Genomic DNA, 17,663 nt, shown 5'->3' on the forward strand with positions numbered 1-17,663 from the left:
TATTTTGTGCTGTTTTATGCGTTTTGAGACATGGTGTTTGCAAAACTTACATTTCACAGGAATATTCTCCATCTGTAAATCTTAGAAAGTCGTGCAAATGTTTCCATTTTGCTGCTAAACTTCACATTGAACGAGCGCTGCTGCGCGCATGCGCGCCAAATAGGAGCGCAATAATTCTGACCAATACATTTTGCTTGGGAAATTAATAGGCTATGCGATATTTTATAACACCAGAAATATATTCTAATTATAATAATTTATCTTTAGGATAAGTTGCAGTGAACTTATAGCTCATTACACTCATATTGTATACTTAAAATAGTAATAAAAATTGAACAGCATTAATTCAGGTAAGAATTTTTTTTAGAAACCAAATATAATAAAGATACAAAATATAGTTTTGGGTTTAGGACCTAAGCAACTGGGTCCAGCAACTGATAAGCAGATGACTTATGCTTATTTAGAATGCTGAGAATTACAGCTTTTAAAGCAAAATAAAGAAAACTTGGATAATATATATATATATAAGGCTACAATGATAAATGAGACACTATAGACCTACAAACATGTTAAATTATATTGTATACTATCAATTGTTTATGTAAAAAAAAAAAATATATATATATATATATATATATATATCACAACGTTAACAAACATTTCATATACAATTTAACACTTTTGTAGGTCTATATTGTCTCATTTATCATTGTAGCCTTATTTAAGTTGATTTTCTTTACTGTATATTTATTTTTGGACTGATAATGGTTAATAAAGTCAAATAATGGTATGAGAGAGTGTCAATCATTGTGTTCCTATTGGTCAGTGGTAGAGCATCTGTGTAACAACTGAGGCTTAGCCTGACAGTTAGCCTGCCCTGGACCAGGCTAGTTTCCCAGCATAAGTTGCCAGAGTAACTGAGTTCGAACTATTTTAAGTTTGCTTTATGAAACAGAATCAACCAACAATAAGTCTGACTAACCAAAATAAGCCTGGCTTGTATTCTAATCTTGTTTTATGGAAAAACCCTCTGGATACTAAATGAAGACGCTGACACGGATCGAGAGAAAATGCTTTGTTCGTTGTATGTTGCTATTCTCTGGGGGATTGTGATAAAGAGACGATGTTAATTCTGTGTGATGTGGGTTGCTATTTTGTGCTGTATGTTCACATGTGTCTTGTGTGCTTCCTAAATGACTCTTTTCCACCTTCCTACATGTTGAAACCATTTGTTTAAACATGAACAGTTATTAAGGGGTAATTCCCTATACCACTTAATAACTGCAGCGGACGCAACGATCAGCTACACAAAACATCAAACATCTCTACAAACAAGCAAAAATGCCAGAAAGAGTCATTCATATTTTTGTGTATAATGCATGTGTGCATGTTTTTTTGTGTGTGTGTGTGTGTGTGTGTGTGTGTGTGTGTGTGTGTGTGTGTGTGTGTGTGTGTGTGTGTGTGTGTGTGTGCGAGAAAGAGAAAGAGAAAAATTAAAGAGAAGACAAGACTGTCAATCCAGTGTCCTCTTCAGGAATTCCACCAGCAGATGTTGTGGAAAACCAAAATCCATTTGGACTACCACATACCCCTGTACATTCACAATAAAAAAATAAGACAATGTTACAGTTCAAAGTGTTTTTCTTTGATATCACACATTATGACTGTAAAATACAGATTGATAATTATCTGCTAGTGAAATATACTCACGTCCTGAGGTAAAACTTCAGGATTGATGATGTCAAAGAGATAAAGCCCCTGTTCATCCATCAAAGCGGTTAAGTCTGGCTCCAGGTCTGAGGGGAGAGATGAAATATGATGCAAAGATATAGAAACACATGATTTATATTGCTTGGTTATGGTGGCCACACTAACATGATATGACTTTGGGGATTCCCATCTTTTCCACAGCCTCCTGTAGATAAACTCTCAAGCTGTCTGCCACCTTTGAGGAGGTCATATAGCATTTATGATGATAAAATAGGTGATGTATGAAATAAATACATAAATAAATAAATTCTCACCTCAGTGGCTCCTTCTGATGTGGAGACTTTTTCTATAGAGATACTGCAATCGTCACAAAACAGAAAAGAAAACTTTAAATCAGGGACATCAAACTTAAAATGTGATTGTGTAGAATCCATCTCCTTTATAACTTACTGCTCTGCAGTGGCTTTCAGAATTAGTTTCTTCTTTGCATATGAGGCTTTTACAACAACTGTCACATCCTGTAAGCACATAAACCATTGAAACCCCAACATAGTGCAACTGTCCCAATAACAAGCATTTTTTTGTCATCTATATCTATCTCCTTAATGTGCTTTAGCTTACAGTCTCAAAATAAAGTACTGGCACGTCTTGACTATCCAGCAAGAGCTCGACTCCAGCCACAGCTCTGACAGATGAGCCCTCTGTGGTGGTCTGCAAGTGTGGAACTGACACACTCCTCGCCTTTAACATTGGACCCTCTGAGGACAGCCACTAAAGAGAATGTAAAATCCACCATCACACTTGCACAAACACGCAGGTGCTCTAGTTTGAAATGACAGTTGGTGTGCTTCGAAAGGAAAACAATTTATTTGCATGTTCCAATGGCAGTGTATAAAATGAGTCATTCAAAATGGCAGTCATTTCCTCCCCTTTGTGCGGTTTGAATATTCGTAATGGGTGCTTTAGTACCTTGCTCAATAATTCAGGCCTGGCTGAGGACAGCTCCGTCTGAAACAGATCCTGTAAAATAGACAGACACATGCTTGTGAATATGCCTAGAAAAAAAATAATTACAGGGTTAATATAGTTAACTAAAACTAAAACCATAAAAAAATAAGTTACTCAAAATAAATTAACCTTAACTGAAATTAACCTCTGATAACCAGCTAGTTGCCAAAGCAACATTTATCATTTAACTTAATTTACTAAAATATCTAAAACTAAAAATTAAATAAAATTATACACACACACACACACACACACACACACACACACATATATTGTATGTATATATATACACACACACATATAAATATATCCCTAAAACCAAGTCTTGACCCTCAAACAGGCCTTTAAATGGGTCTCAGAAAGTGAGGACTGGCCAAAATGTCCTCACTTTACTTTCTTTGTCCTCACTCCAATGGTTTAAACTCAAACTGGTCCTCAGACAGATAGTTGTACAAGTACACAAACACACACACACACACACATATTATATATATATATATATATATATATATATATATATATATATATATATATATATATATATATATATATATATAAACACTGTTTTCTACAAATGCTGTGGTATTGTTCATGCATGGACAGCTCTAGCTCATTTTTGCTACTGTCATTTAAGCACTATTTCCACTCAAATTTGTGTTATGAAAATGTATGTAATACATAGTAAATTTAACTTAAAGGGTTAGTTCATCCAAAAATGTAAATTCTGTCATTAATTACTCACCCTCATGTCGTTCCAACTTTTTGTTCATCTTCGGGACACAAATGAAGAATTTTTAAATGAAATCTGGGAGATTTCTGTCCTTCCACTGACAGCTACGCAACTACCACTTTCAAGCACCAGAAAGGAAGTAAGACATCATTAAAGTAATCCATGTGACTCCAGTGGTTTAGCCTCAATTTTAAGAACTTTCTTTTGTGAGAGTACTTGTGCAAAAATAAAATAAATAACAATTGACCACTTTATTCACAAAATATTCATCTCCACCGCGTGTTCACAAGAGCACCACATCCGTGCTGTGTTGACCCAAGACGTTGTTGCGTGAATGCACGTCGGACCAGTGGAGTCACATGGATTACTTTAAATTATGTCTTTTTACTACCTTTCTGGGGCTTGAAAGTGGTAGTTGGGTAGGCTGTCAATGGAGGGACAGAAAGCTCCCAGTTTTCATAAAAAAAATATCATGTTTTTTCCGAAGATGAACGAAGAGCATGACATGAGGGTTAGTAATTAATGACAGAGGTGAACAACCCTTTAATTCCATACACACTACACAGACATATATCTGTATATAAAGTCTTTGCTTATATGTCTTAGTTGTAAAAATCCTAAAAAAAAAAATTTATTTTTATTTTTCTAAAACAAGGTTTTCAATGCAAAAAGGTCCTTTTACCTTTTTCATGTTTTTCATTTAGATGCAAAAACATATCTGCTCAAAAGCACCCCCTGGTGTTTAAAAGCATGTATTACATCACACAAATGCTGCGTGTAGCTACAAACTTTCATAATACAAATGGCTCCAAACACATCTAATACTGAATGATATCATACTGTGAGTTCTGTTCCAGAGATATTGCGAATAAATCGTCCATCATGGTGTGCGGCGCCCATTATGGAGTCAAGGAGCTCATCGGAGATCCAGAAGTAAAGCATGCGGTTCTCATTCAGTTGGGAGGGGTTAAACACAGAGGTGTTGAGGTTTGAGGTCGCATTATTAAATGTAACCAAACCCTGTTTATCAGAAGAACAACAGTAATCACATGATACGATATGCATTTGTTTGAAAAAAAAAATCTTTAAAAATAAAATCTCAGACCTTATGATATGATTCTATATAATTAGATTTGATGATGGGGGAAGAGGTCACAGATATGTCTACACCGATGTTCCCATCACTAATAAACTGCTCTGCACACACAGAGAGATATGTCACATCAATACAGAACAGATACACATAACACATAACCACACTCTCACACAGTTACATTAAAGAAGGGCATATGAGAGCTCTGAATTTTACCTGCTTGCTCCTGTATGAAGCTCGCTAGTATGTTGGCCACATTGTTTATTTCCTTACAGATCTGTTAGAAAGGAAAAATAATGTTTTTGTGCTAATGTTTTGAGCACATGATAACAAATGATAACCAGATAACAGAAAACAAAGTTCTAGTTACTGGAATAATGATTGTTTGAGTGCTAGAACGTTAGCTAAAATTCAAAAAATGTTAGCTGGACACTCCTATGGAACAGGAAACTAGGCACACTCACCTGTGACTTTACTACTAACTTCACTGTGAAAGTCACAATGTCTGTGAACATTCTTTTCAGCCATCCAGGTCTGCACACAGTCAAAATGAGAGTCATTTAAATGCTCTTGCAAATTAGCGCTGCTTAAGGGTGGAACATATTGTGTCAAATTGATATCCAGGAAGTGCTCTTTACTCATAACCAAAGACTTTGACCTAGATATAAATAAAAACCCAGATCTAAATGTTGCTGTATGGTCTGATCACTTCTAGTGTCTCTCAGTAATGTGAAGTGTCGAACTCACTCTCTGTCTCCCTGCAGGAGCAGCTTCAGTTTGTGAAATGTGAGGTAACAGTCTGATGTGTCTGCAGCCACTCTGCCCTTCCCACAGTCTGACACACAATCACATCTCTTTTTAGACAATAACTAGTACAGGGAATTCAGGATTAAGTAAGTAATGTCAAACAGAGCCGTCTAAACAAAATGTGACTCACTCACATAGTTTTGGATTGATGACCAGGTCAATTTGCGACTGAACTTCAAAATCCAGTGACTGTTTCAGGCTGAGTCTGTTTAAGAAAGAACATGGCAATGCACATTTACATAGATTTTACTGTTGTGATAGAAAGAAAGACAAAGAAAGACAAACTAAGCAACAATAAATGGTACTTGCCACAAATACGGTATACTTTGTCTCGTGACTTTCAAGTAATAGAGGCACAAATTCCATGTTAAAAATGTATACATAAAAAGTAAGATTCCTAAAAATCCCTTTTGTCAATTTTTTTAAATCTTCAAATATTCAACCCTGTTAAGTTATTGCAGATATGTATATATATATACACACACACACACACACACACACACACACATATACATATACACACACACACACACACACACACACACACACACATATATATATATATATATACTTAGTTATGTTTAAGTGTAAGAATGATGAAATTCAACAATATTTACAAACTAACATCACATGCTAGCTCATAATGAATTGATGAATTATGATTTTTTTATACTTGGTCTCGTGACTTTCAAGTAATAGAGGCACAAATTCCATGTTAAAAATGTATAAAGTAAGATTCCTAAAAATCCCTTTTGTCAATTTTTTTAAATCTTCAAATATTCAACCCTGTTAAGTTATTGCAGATATATATATATATATATACACACACACACACACACACACACACACATATATATATATACACACACACACACATATACATATATACACACACACACATACATACATACACACACACACACACACACACACACACACACACACACACACACACACACATATATATATACTTAGTTATGTTTAAGTGTAAGAATGATGAAATTCAACAATATTTACAAACTAACATCACATGCTAGCTCATAATGAATTGATGAATTATGATTTTTGGATATTTTATGTCCATTTAATGCTTATTTCTATGAAATTACAACAACAACAAAAATCACAGTTCATGGTTGTACAAATTTTATTTAGACATTTTAGACATTATTTAGAAATTTTGCAAACTTCATAAAACACTAAAAAGAAAAGAAAACAGCTCAAATAATGTTTAGTCTGTCTTCCTGTGGTTCATGATCAAATTTTCTGAAGGCTGAGTACCTTGAAAATAGATATTAGCCTACTTCATTTTTGACAGCATAAATATAAATAAAACAGAACTATGATTCTGTAACTGAAATATAAGTGTAGTGTGGAAGAAACCTTGAAGACCTTTCTCCAGATAGGAGCACTTTTGGACAAAACACCCTAATGAACGCTGTTCAGTGAAGCAATGTGAACAGCAATAATCTGCCGCCGGAGATCTTTACGTGTTGAGAGGTTAAACAAAAGACCACTGTTTTACAAAAATATATGTAGAGTAGGCCTAGAGCACAGGGTTAAACCACAGCTGTGCTATTACAGAAACCTGATTTATGGTAACAAAAAGAAACACTCACAGCCAGCTGCCATATCCATAGTCGATGGTCCCTTTGAATACAGCAGAAACGTTTAAAATGGAGATCCCAATTCCTTCATTCTCTTTCAGCTCAAACTCACTCTTTCCGATGGAAAGGTTATGGATCTCTAAGCTGTGGGTGATGTGGGAAAGAAGAGTGTCGTGAGATACAGAATGTTACCACATAACATGTAAGCAACTGCAGGAGTTCCTTACTTGTGGAATCCATATTTCACCGTCCCAAAGCCAATTGATCGCTCTCCCTCTACGCTGGGATATCTGGCATGCTGAAAAGCGGCCTGTATGACTTCAGTGGTCTTCTCATTCACTGAGGAATCAAGGCAGGGAGATATTTATTCTCTAGTCAAGGGTTTCCCAAACTGGCATGGGGTTTATGAGTTGATGAGAAGCTAATAATGAATTCAATCATAAACATTTAAAATTGATTTATTTTTCAAATAAAAACAAACAATTTAAAACACATCCTATAAAAAGATTCAATATTTTATTTGTTAACCTGAATATTTTATTCATTAATCAACAAACTATGAACAAGTGACTGTTAAATAATTGAAATATTAGATTAAATTTCAGGGGGTACTTCAAGTAAATATTTTAAGTTAAAGTGATTTGGCAGCCAAAAAAAAGTTTTTAAGTTTAGAACTTAGTTTAGTTATATTTTAAAGGTATAATGGAGGATTTTTTACTTCCGGGTGGATCACCTATACTATTGGTCCTCCTAATTGTCAATCATTCTGGTGAATCAATCAAACTTATTCAAAAAGTGGAGAGGGCGGGTCTTATCTAAAATTCGGAAAGATCCTCCACTATACCTTTAAGTTAAAATGTATAATTATAGGGGAATATTTTAGGTTTTATGTCTCCTCCATTTTACTTGATAATGTGTTTTATAATTGTATTGACATTTTTGCTTTTATGCTGTTCTTATTGAATTGTCCTGCAATCATTCATTTTCTATTTCACAATCTTTACATATTACACAAGTATTCTAATAATAGCTTTAAATTATACATTATACAACTGTTTTAAACGAAATATAGCATGTTACACAGCATGACACCTCTTTCATGCTTAATACATTAACTATCTATTAAAAAACAGATACTATCATTTATTCTGCATGAAAAAAAGGGGGTCTTGATAATGTTTGAAGTTATTTTTTACCATCATTTTGAAACAAAATAACCTATTTTTTTGCTATCTGGTTAGTACTAACAGTTCCTAAACTGTTTTTGCAATTCCTTCATGCCATTTTGAGTGTAATAGACTTCTGCCATAGCTCAACTGAGAAAAGTAGCAAGTTCAATTTGTGAAGTCTCAACCTCCATAACGGTTTTGAAACTAAGCTCCTGTTACTATGCATTGCAATAGCACGGAAAGAAACTGACCAGGACCATTGTTAAAACAGCTCCACAGATTGTATTATTTGACACTGTCCCCTTAAAAACCAACCTTAACCTCAAGCTTTGTACTGACTACAACTCTTGGCCTTGTTTCTATCTTGCATTAATTAAATTACCATTATTTTGCACTCTGGTTGCTTTGAATGAATTCTGCTCCAAAATAATGAATATCAAAACACAATTCTCACTTACAAACAAGGTCTAAGTACAGAAATCACTGAGAGAATACTTACGGACTGCAGCTGCAGGATAGGTAAGTCTACAAACAGCTCCTGTAAACCTGTAGGCCGAGGGAGGATCCAGACAGCAACTACTTATTTTGACCAGAGCGAGAAAAAGGAACAACGCTGTATTCCTCTCCATCTCAACAAAGTCTGAATGGACACAGATGAGCCTCTCTCTCTTAATGTTATTAGGGCTACTCTTTCAGCAAGTATTTGAGTAGGAGGGACAGATTCAGAGGTAGGCCCAGAGGAAGAGGGGGTGGACAGGGCCTGTAATGTTTGATTTGCAGTGCCTCTCTTCTGGAGAACAGAGGAGAACATGCAAATGTCCCTGGGGTCGACTAACAAATGTTTCTCAAGGTTACTGGAGGACAGTAAACCGTGCACAGGAATGTTTTTCTGGACATTCTGCTGTTCAAAACAAATAAGAGATAGGACAGAGTGGACAAGAGTAGGCCAAAGTCCATAGGGGTGGACAAGCTCTTAGGCGGTGGTGTAAAGTGCAGATAGGACACCCCGAAATGGACAGTTATGTAGATAAAATAATAGAAATACGTCTGGACGTCATCACCACAGTCCACAGGAAGTGGCTTTAGAAAGGAATAAGCCATACAAAACAAGTTATTATGCTTAGCAGATGCAAGCCAACAGACAGTTGAGTATGCTTAGGCATACATATTATAATTGGGCCACGTGTAGTTAAGTATTCTATTCATCGGTCTGTCCAAATATAGGCTACATGTGTCACGATTTTGGTCTATGTATTTTGGGACTCTTAGTTTGAAGTTCTTTCTGTTCCGTTTTTACCTAATTTCCCTTTTCCTGTTTAGTTCCCTCATTGCCACTGTGTATTTAATCCCTCAGTTCTTTGTCTTGTGTTGAAGTTTTGTGCTGGTGTCTTTATGTATGGATCCTGATGTTTATTAAATGTGATTTTACCGTTCATCTGCGTCAAGCATCTTGGGATTATCAAGTCAAGCCAGTGTGTGACAACATAACAGCACACTATCAAATATTTAAAGAATAAAAAAAGTTTGCCATTCTTGCTTAGAATACACACAACGCAGATGCCGATTGTAATGCGACTTGCAAGAATCTCAATAATACCATATTACCTTAAATCATTTTTTTTAAGTGCTTGTACATAAACTGGTAGCATGTGGCCAAAGGTAAAACCTAAAATTAATTTACAGCCAAAAAATACAATCAAAACACAGGAGAAAACCTATGCTACACAAACAGAATGCAGCTCGCATTTCTATTACACTTTTCAAAGAATTTCAATATGAAAATGAAACAAAGTTGTTTATTTCTTTTTTTCCATTTTCTGGTACAAAGAGGCTTATCTTATTAATGTTAAACAATGCTATTTTATACATACAATTAAATGACAGCAATGCTACAGTGTTGATAAATACCAGATTCAAAATTTATTTTTTAGTCTCTCAGAACCATACATGTCCAAATTTCTGTCCTCCACTCTTGCATGTACTAAAGTGCAGTTCCTTTGTGTAAAGAAAATGCAAAATTGCACGTCACTGAAATTGAAATTCGTTCGCCTTTGTTTCATCCCAAAGTCAACAGCAAACACTGGTGCTCTTTAAATTGCAAATTATGCTCAAACTACTTGAACACATACCAAACCTTCTTCATAAATATTAACAATATTCATTTCACAGGTTGAATACAATTTTAAAAAAGCACATGTAAGCATATTTAACTTGCATAAACACCATTAGCTTCAAAGTGCAACAAATGCATTCTTCCAAGCACCCTCCATCAATTCATGCAAAATCAATGTATGGCCTTCGTTGTCCATTATACTAGAACCTTAATAAGATAATCCCATGAGTTTAATCCTTGGATCACTCATCGTAGAGCACTTCAAGAGAATGAAGCCCTGGTGACAGGAGCCTATATAAGAGGATCAGGCCAGGAGACTGATACCATTGATTCCAGTCGGTGCGGTTATCTAAAGTGCTAAGCAAAAACTGTCCAGCAATATTTACAACTCCATGTCCATGTTTATACAGAATGTGCAACCAATGTTCACATAGGCAAAGGACTGGAAAGTGCTACTATTTCTAGTACTTGTAGCCTTCATGTATAATGTCCAGTCTAAATGGTCAAGCCAAGGGTCTCTAGGGTCCAGTTTTGTCGTTTCAGTCCAACTGCTTCCAGTTCAGTTTGCAATGGCCTGTGGAGCCTCAGGTATCAAAGAAGCGAAAAAGGCTTTGAAAAACACCCATGCCGTCCATAGGAGGGGTCGTCTAACTGGGGTAACAGGCACTGCTATCATGGCGGGTTCAACAACTTCGGCATCCTCCACTTCAGCAGGGGGCGGCACCTTCAGGACAAAATGAGAATTATTAAATCACACACATGCCTACACACGCCACTTATCCAAGTATAATTAGTTCTTATTAGTGTTGTCAAAGACCCGGTACTTCGGTACCAAGTCGGTACTAAAAAAATGTTTTAAACGTCACGGTACCAGGTTTTCTCAAACCCGGTACTTGATGCGCGTGCAGTTGCGTCCTCTAAGCGCTTAGACATGGCGACTGGCGGTGCTGCTGATGTGGTGGCAGGGGGGGCACTGTTTCATAAAATATTGAAGCTTCCCCGGGCGCCGCCATTGATTAGCGGACCCCCACCTGCTGTTAGCATTCCATTGACTCCCATTCATTTTGGCGTCACTTTGACAGCGAATAACTTTACATCTGAGGCGTTTAAAGACTCCATTTGTCCATTATTTATTTCTAAAGAAACACGAAAATGTATAAAAGGCTCCATTACCTTGTGTCTTACGTTATGGCCCCGTAGAAGCAATTTTTGTAAAAATAGGCTAACGATTGCGTCATAACCACGCGACTCTCTGTCGCACAGTAGAGAGATTACCGTATGGACAGGAGGAGAAGCTCGCGCGCAATCGGGGGGACGTGGAGGCAAAATGACGAAATAATTAATCCGAATACTTAGCAAAAGTTGCTCCTGCTCCTAGCTCATGGACACCTCCTACTCACACTCTCCGTCTCTGCAAGATTCGGAAGGGAATGATTCAGATTTCTCTTGGCACAGCTACTAGAAGACAGACGGGTTGCTCACGTCACATCTACGTCGTCAAGCTCAGTTTGAGTCTGCGCAGTACGCTCAGCCATCAGGAAGCGAGAGCTTCTAATTGACTTCACTTGTCTCCGTTGAATCCAATGGGGTCGCTGTGTCCAGTTTATATACTGTCTATGTGTGGTGGCTGTAAATCCACTTGTTGATAAGAAAGGAGGAAAGAGACACATATGGAAATATTTTGGATTAGGCTAATGTCACGTTGCCATAAGTGGCCATTCACATAGCGCGTTTTTTGCGCGTGCAGATTCATTATTCCAAATGTAGGCGCGCGGTAAGCGCGCTCATAATAAAAGCGACGCGGCGCGCTCGTTTTTCAAGGCGCGCCTATGTTCATGGTTGCATAGCAACGACAGACGCCACGGGAGAGCAAGCGCTTGTGGAAAGGAGAAACTTGTAGATCTCCGAATGCAACGTAACATGAGGAGAGTAAAGATGGAAAGCTCTTAAAGATTAGTTCCATATAAATTCACGGATAACTTGTTGTTTTGTCGTTAGTGAAAATCAAGGTACTATACGGTTATCCGGACCACATGTGATGACCTACCCCAACCCCACCCCTAAATCTACCCGTCACTGGGGTTACGACCAACCAAGAGCGGTTGTGGTCACGTGTGGTCAGGTGTGGTCCGGATAACCGTATAGTACCAAAATCAATATTGACCTTTTATTTGAAAAAGGATCCTCATATAAGAAACAATACTAAAATTCAGAGTAAGTTCATTCGCATTCGGAGATCGACTATTTTTGAAACGGTGCGAACTGCGCTCTCCATGATGACGAGGAAGTATCGGCAAAGAATTTATTGATTTCTAGCCCTTTGGTACCGAAATTGGTACAGAGAACCGTGGATTTTCACTGGTATTGGTACCGAATACTGAAAATTTGCTTTCAACACTAGTTCTTATTTTCCTTCTTAAACAAAAACTATGACTCACTGGTTCTGGATGTCTGAGCTCATTTTGGTTCTGCTGGTTCTGTATGACCTCTGGTGCTGGCTGATTGTGAGGCCTGGCTTGGGGTCTCCGTCTAAAAGGAAACCAGCCTGCTGTGTGTCTGAAAGAGAGAAAAAGAACCATAAGAATAGCTTCAAAAAGGGAATCAGGCCTACATGAGCTCCATTTCCATTAAAATTACACAATTTATTTTCAAATAGTCAGCCAATAGTCAGTATTTTATTTTCAAATACTCAACTGTGCTCATTCATACATTACTAAATCACGAGAGGACGCCCAAACTGTTTGTACAGTAGGGTGGGTCTAGATCAAGCTGAATATTGCTGGAGTGCTACGCACTAGTCAAACTGCTACGCTTGCAGAGATAAAGTATCAGAAGTTAATTGTTATCAGTTCTAACAGCTGGAGATCAACAAAATAAGTCTCAGAATGCCACCAACCAATCAGCAGTCATGTACAGGAAGATGTTTTCTTTCTGATTAGGGATCAGAAGTGCTATCTGCTCATTTTTGCTTGCATAAGCTACTCGTTCCTTTCATACTGCTCAGGAATGCATGTGTGATAGTTTGTACACTGACAAATGGCTCAAAGCCTGCAGTTATCTAACTGAGTGTGTATCTGTGTTTATTAACGGATCTCACACTTGACGTGGACAATAGAACATACTAAAACACTCAAACAGAGATACCTGCTCTATAATTCAGGGGCGCAGCAACACAAAACATACAGTGCTACCAAACTGAATGATTTCTGAATTAATGATTCTTATGAGGCGTTTCATTTTTGTGAATCAAAAACAAAGCACAACCAGTGTATGCCAATTCTCCAAACAAATGGTTCTTATGAACTGGTTATTTTTAGTGAAACAAAAACAATCAGTGTGACCAGTGTAGTCCAATTCCCTAAACATATAACCTGCATGAACCTGTTCTTTTTAGTGACTCAAAAACATACAGCGCGAACTTCAACTTATTCTTTTTAGAAAAGTCCAACTCCCAAACAAATGACTCTTATGAACTGATTCTTTAGTGAATTAAAAACATACAGTGTGACCAGTATAGTCCAATCCCAGAACAAATGACTCGAAAACCACATGTTTCTGAATATTATGTTTGCAAAAATTACAAAATAGACGTTTGGCGTTCAGTTTAAACTTACAGGTACATAATAACCAGGCTGCTCATGACCAGGACGAAGCGGCTCATGCTGGAGTAGTAGTACACAATGCTCAGGAAGACACCCAATCGGGATGCTGTGTACACCCAGTCCAGCCAGTCGCGGTTTATGTCCTCCTCGTCTTCCATCACAGGGCCACCCTGGGCATTCATTCTCAGATTCTGATTTGCTCCCTCTGGGTTGATGAACGCAGGACCTGGGGCGTTCTGATTGGCTGGCAGGTTGTTGATGGGACCTTGATTGGGTAAAGCTGCAGGTACAGCGGCTTGATGAGGGCCGACAGGCAGAGAGGTAGCAGCGGCAGGGACGGCCATCGGAGCGGAGGCGGCGGCTGTCATGGCAGCGTGACTGAAACAACACAGACGTTTCATTCACAGGTTGTACAATCTTGCTAATATTTTTTATTTAATAGTAATAATACATTTAAAGTGCAATTTTAAAGGCTCCTAATTTTGTTTTGGAGGTCTCCTAAAATAGGTTTACATGCATCACATTTCTCAAAGAGTCTGAAAACAGTTTGTTCAAAGATTCAGTCTCTCTAAACCCCTCCTTTCTGCGAACGTACTCCGCTCTAAATGGTCAGACGGCTCCCAGTCTGTTGTGATTGGTCTACAGCTTATCACCAGATATGAATTTTAGCTCCGGAAGCACAATGACATCGGTTTTTCCGTACCAATTCCAGTGTGAGTCCTTATCCTTTTGAACTGCATGCAAAGTGGATTTGCAGCGCTGAAACAGTGTCTTCTCGACATGTTGACAACACGTTGTTCACGGGCAGCAAATGAAGACTATAGGCTGCCATTATGTAACTTTGTCACATTGTTACGTGGGTGTGTAACAGGAGGTGAGACTGGAATTGTTGAAGACTCGTTTCAGCAGTTCAGAATCGATTCTTTCTTTTAGGAGACACTTTGATCGTTCACAAACAGCTATATTACACATTGCATGAAATGTAATATTCGAAAAAGCATATAGAAGCACTTTGATGATAATAAAACAATTGGCCAAATTGTGAAGCCCTAAAAACATGCAAACCTGGCGCTTTTTTTTTTTATTATCTCATTTTACAATCGCAATTTAGATAAGGAAGGAAAAAGTGTGCAACTACATTTTTTTACCTAATCGTGCAGCCCAACACTGTAATGTCTATATAGGGTGTACTTACTATTGCATGTAGTATTGGCGGGCATACATTTGCTGCAACCACAGAAGCTGTTGTGGACTGTAAAGGGAGTACGTGGGGAAGGCTGGGTGGGTCATCGCTGCTGTTACAGGACTGTGAATGAAGGACAAACATTAACGTTAAACTCAACTTACACATTAACATGCATACACCTTTAACACTTACAGCACTGAATATCAATTTGACAAAAGACAAGAACTCACGTAGATGTGTCAGCACTAGTGCCAGGCCAGACGGCATGACCTCGCTGTCTAAGGCCATCCGTGGAGGTCACGGACGGTCCTGGAGACTCTGAGCTCTGGGTAGCAGTTAGTGGGGAGGGCTGGGAACTCTGCTGCTGTGTTGATGTCACCTACACCAAAGATACGAAAGAGAAACACACTTGATTATTAGGCAGGAAAACCAGAACAGATGCTAAGACACTATGAAACAGGATTTGGTTTATGCAAACAAGGATGCAGAGAGGAACAGGAAGTAAGCAGCTCTGTGGTGATATCTCCACCCAACTGAAAAAGCACAGCATTACCCTGAGAGACAGTAAACCGCCACATCTGAACCATAATGTAAGGTGATCAAATATATTGCCTTGGAGCTAAATTCAGGACATGAAACTTATAAATAAACCAATGTCTGTTTTTACATGTAGCACTAGATCTTACCACATGCCAAAAGCCTAATATAAACAGTAGATTGGAATAACATACTTTGGGTCTTGCTCCTAGCTGGGCAGCAGGTTGGGGTCTCACAGCACACACCAGGTGAAGCGTGGGCTTGGTATCTGTAGGAACCTGCAGAAAAAGTTGGGTTTTTTTCAGTTCTTTTGACAGAAACAAGAGGTAACATGCTTTTTGAGGTGGCAAAGGCATACACCAAAGAAACTTTCATTTTGTAAAAGAGAAAGCTTTGAGAGATTGGATAAACCATGAGACTTTCACATTGTTTTCGATCTCCGTGTCACGCTCTTGATGGCATGACATCTATCAGGTGACAGGCTTTCACCATGTTACAACAAATGTCCTTTTTTCAAATTCACAACTCGCTTCTTAAGAGGCTGCTAAGTGTTGTTTCTCTGAGCAGCTTTAAATTAGACTCACTTGAGCACATGATAAGAAGATCAGGCTGAGGATACAGTACAAGAGGTGTCTGTGGGTCCACCCATTATTATTTTTTTTTTTGTGTGTGTGTGTGTTTTGCCTGATAGTAAAGTTTCAAAATCATTGATTTTTTTTCATGTAAATATTAACAAAGAAATATTTTTCATAGTTGGAAGCAGGTAAAGATAAGATACTGTAGAAAGTAAACAAGTGTAAGCCTCATGCATGGCAACCCATGTGTATCTTTTGCAGTCACTTGTCAACCCTGAAATAAACACAAAAAAGCACCCCATAGATGGTAAAGTCCCTCACCTTCGAGAAAACATCTCTCATAAGCAGGTTGTCCTGAAGCAGCTTGCCTGAGTAAATGAGTCTCTGGTCTTTCTCAGCCTAAAAGAAAATGAGTCCAAACGTCAGATAGTGTACGTTAACGTTACCTTGAAAGTCCGTTTTGTAACACTTTATGTAAAGGTGACGTAGTTACACGTTACTACATGTATTTACTATAGTAATAACAGTAAATTATGCATAATTACAAGTAGAAACCAAAACCAAACCCTAACTCTATAGTAAGAACATGTATTTAATTAATATTACTAAATACTTATTTGAGTACAATGTAACAACGTTACCTTAAAATAAAGTGTAACCATCTGTTTTTGCACAATGATATTAATCTAATGGTTGAAATGACAGATGTTTGTGAGAAGTAAAAACATAAACAAATTTCACATGTAACGTACCTAGTAGTTGCTTCCGTATAATGCAAAATAACTACACAGTAGAGGAATAATGTGATAAATTATTAATTTACTAACACTATAAAAGCAGAGACCAATGGGGTGGAAATTCATCTTCTGTTTATAGAGTGCTAATGATTTATTGACATAAAGATATTTCCTGCGTTGCTCAGCCATGCTAGCTGGGTGTTGTATGTTGAGGAATGCTTACGACTCGCTAGATGTAACCCGACACCCATAGAATAAGAAACCAATCCAAACCTACCGGGTTGTTGGGATAAACCTCGGAGAGGTGACATTTGAGGTCTTTTACGGTCCAGTCCACGCGCACTCCCTCGATCAGCTGATCGCCGTGAAACTGATTTGGCGTTTTAATAACCAGCGAGATGGTCTCTTTATCCGAGACCTTAGAACTTTCCATTTTTCCTGCGCAATTAGAACTATATTAATGGTCGCATAAAATATCTACAGTAATTTTCGAAGACTTCGCCACTCGATTAGTCAAAAGGACAATACACGATAAGGAAAGGTAGAGGTTCCTGATTCAAGAAGTTTCGGGCTGCTCATAAGCCATGAAGTATTTTGCGTGTAGTTTCCCAAACACACTGTGGCCGCCTGTGATTGGCTGGGACGAGCTCGCGTTCAGACGTGGAGCCTGTCCTGAAGCCCCACGCACTGCGCACGCGCACTGAGAAACAGCCTTCAGAACTTGTTTTCACTGTGTTTCCTGTAAATGTTGTGATTGCGTCAGATGGCTATTATGAGAGCTTCTTATTA

General features: G+C 38.0%; 2 protein-coding genes across 2 annotated transcripts; both read right to left on the reverse strand.

Moving 5' to 3' along the window:
• Nucleotides 1–929: 929 nt before the first annotated feature.
• On the reverse strand, nt 930–8,835 carry cetp (cholesteryl ester transfer protein, plasma). Its single transcript, XM_084408805.1, has 16 exons — nt 8,624–8,835; nt 7,183–7,294; nt 6,968–7,099; nt 5,483–5,553; nt 5,289–5,376; nt 5,006–5,075; nt 4,758–4,818; nt 4,554–4,645; nt 4,289–4,468; nt 2,680–2,730; nt 2,332–2,481; nt 2,161–2,228; nt 2,025–2,067; nt 1,876–1,945; nt 1,711–1,796; nt 930–1,591 (listed from the first exon to the last, which is right to left on the reverse strand). Exons 1-16 carry the CDS (start codon nt 8,751–8,753, stop codon nt 1,514–1,516), a joined length of 1,482 nt encoding a protein of 493 aa, XP_084264931.1. The 5' UTR covers nt 8,754–8,835; the 3' UTR covers nt 930–1,513.
• A 1,065-nt stretch (nt 8,836–9,900) lies between these two features.
• herpud1 (homocysteine-inducible, endoplasmic reticulum stress-inducible, ubiquitin-like domain member 1) lies at nt 9,901–17,505 on the reverse strand. The gene is made up of 8 exons (XM_084409035.1): nt 17,152–17,505; nt 16,459–16,536; nt 15,757–15,840; nt 15,256–15,404; nt 15,035–15,145; nt 13,852–14,217; nt 12,676–12,793; nt 9,901–10,961 (listed from the first exon to the last, which is right to left on the reverse strand). Exons 1-8 carry the CDS (start codon nt 17,305–17,307, stop codon nt 10,797–10,799), a joined length of 1,227 nt encoding a protein of 408 aa, XP_084265161.1. The 5' UTR covers nt 17,308–17,505; the 3' UTR covers nt 9,901–10,796.
• Between the last annotated feature and the right edge of the window lie 158 nt (nt 17,506–17,663).

The sequence above is a fragment of the Rutilus rutilus genome (assembly GCF_951802725.1).
Source record: "Rutilus rutilus genome assembly, chromosome: 5".
Lineage (NCBI taxonomy): Eukaryota > Metazoa > Chordata > Actinopteri > Cypriniformes > Leuciscidae > Rutilus > Rutilus rutilus.

What these genes read in the sequence shown, in the direction of transcription:
- cetp (XM_084408805.1), bottom strand. Translation starts at nt 8,753, where the DNA reads ATGGAGAGGAATACAGCGTTGTTCCTTTTTCTCGCTCTGGTCAAAATA. An exon ending in TATGGATATGGCAGCTGGCT is followed by an intron (nt 5,554 to 6,967) that starts GTGAGTGTTTCT and finishes TTTCTTAAACAG; the next exon opens with ACTCAGCCTGAAACAGTCAC. An exon ending in ATATAGAATCATATCATAAG is followed by an intron (nt 4,469 to 4,553) that starts GTCTGAGATTTT and finishes TCTGATAAACAG; the next exon opens with GGTTTGGTTACATTTAATAA.
- herpud1 (XM_084409035.1), bottom strand. Translation starts at nt 17,307, where the DNA reads ATGGAAAGTTCTAAGGTCTCGGATAAAGAGACCATCTCGCTGGTTATT. An exon ending in TGAGAGATGTTTTCTCGAAG is followed by an intron (nt 15,841 to 16,458) that starts GTGAGGGACTTT and finishes CTTTTTCTGCAG; the next exon opens with GTTCCTACAGATACCAAGCC. An exon ending in ACTAGTGCTGACACATCTAC is followed by an intron (nt 15,146 to 15,255) that starts GTGAGTTCTTGT and finishes CTTCATTCACAG; the next exon opens with TCCTGTAACAGCAGCGATGA.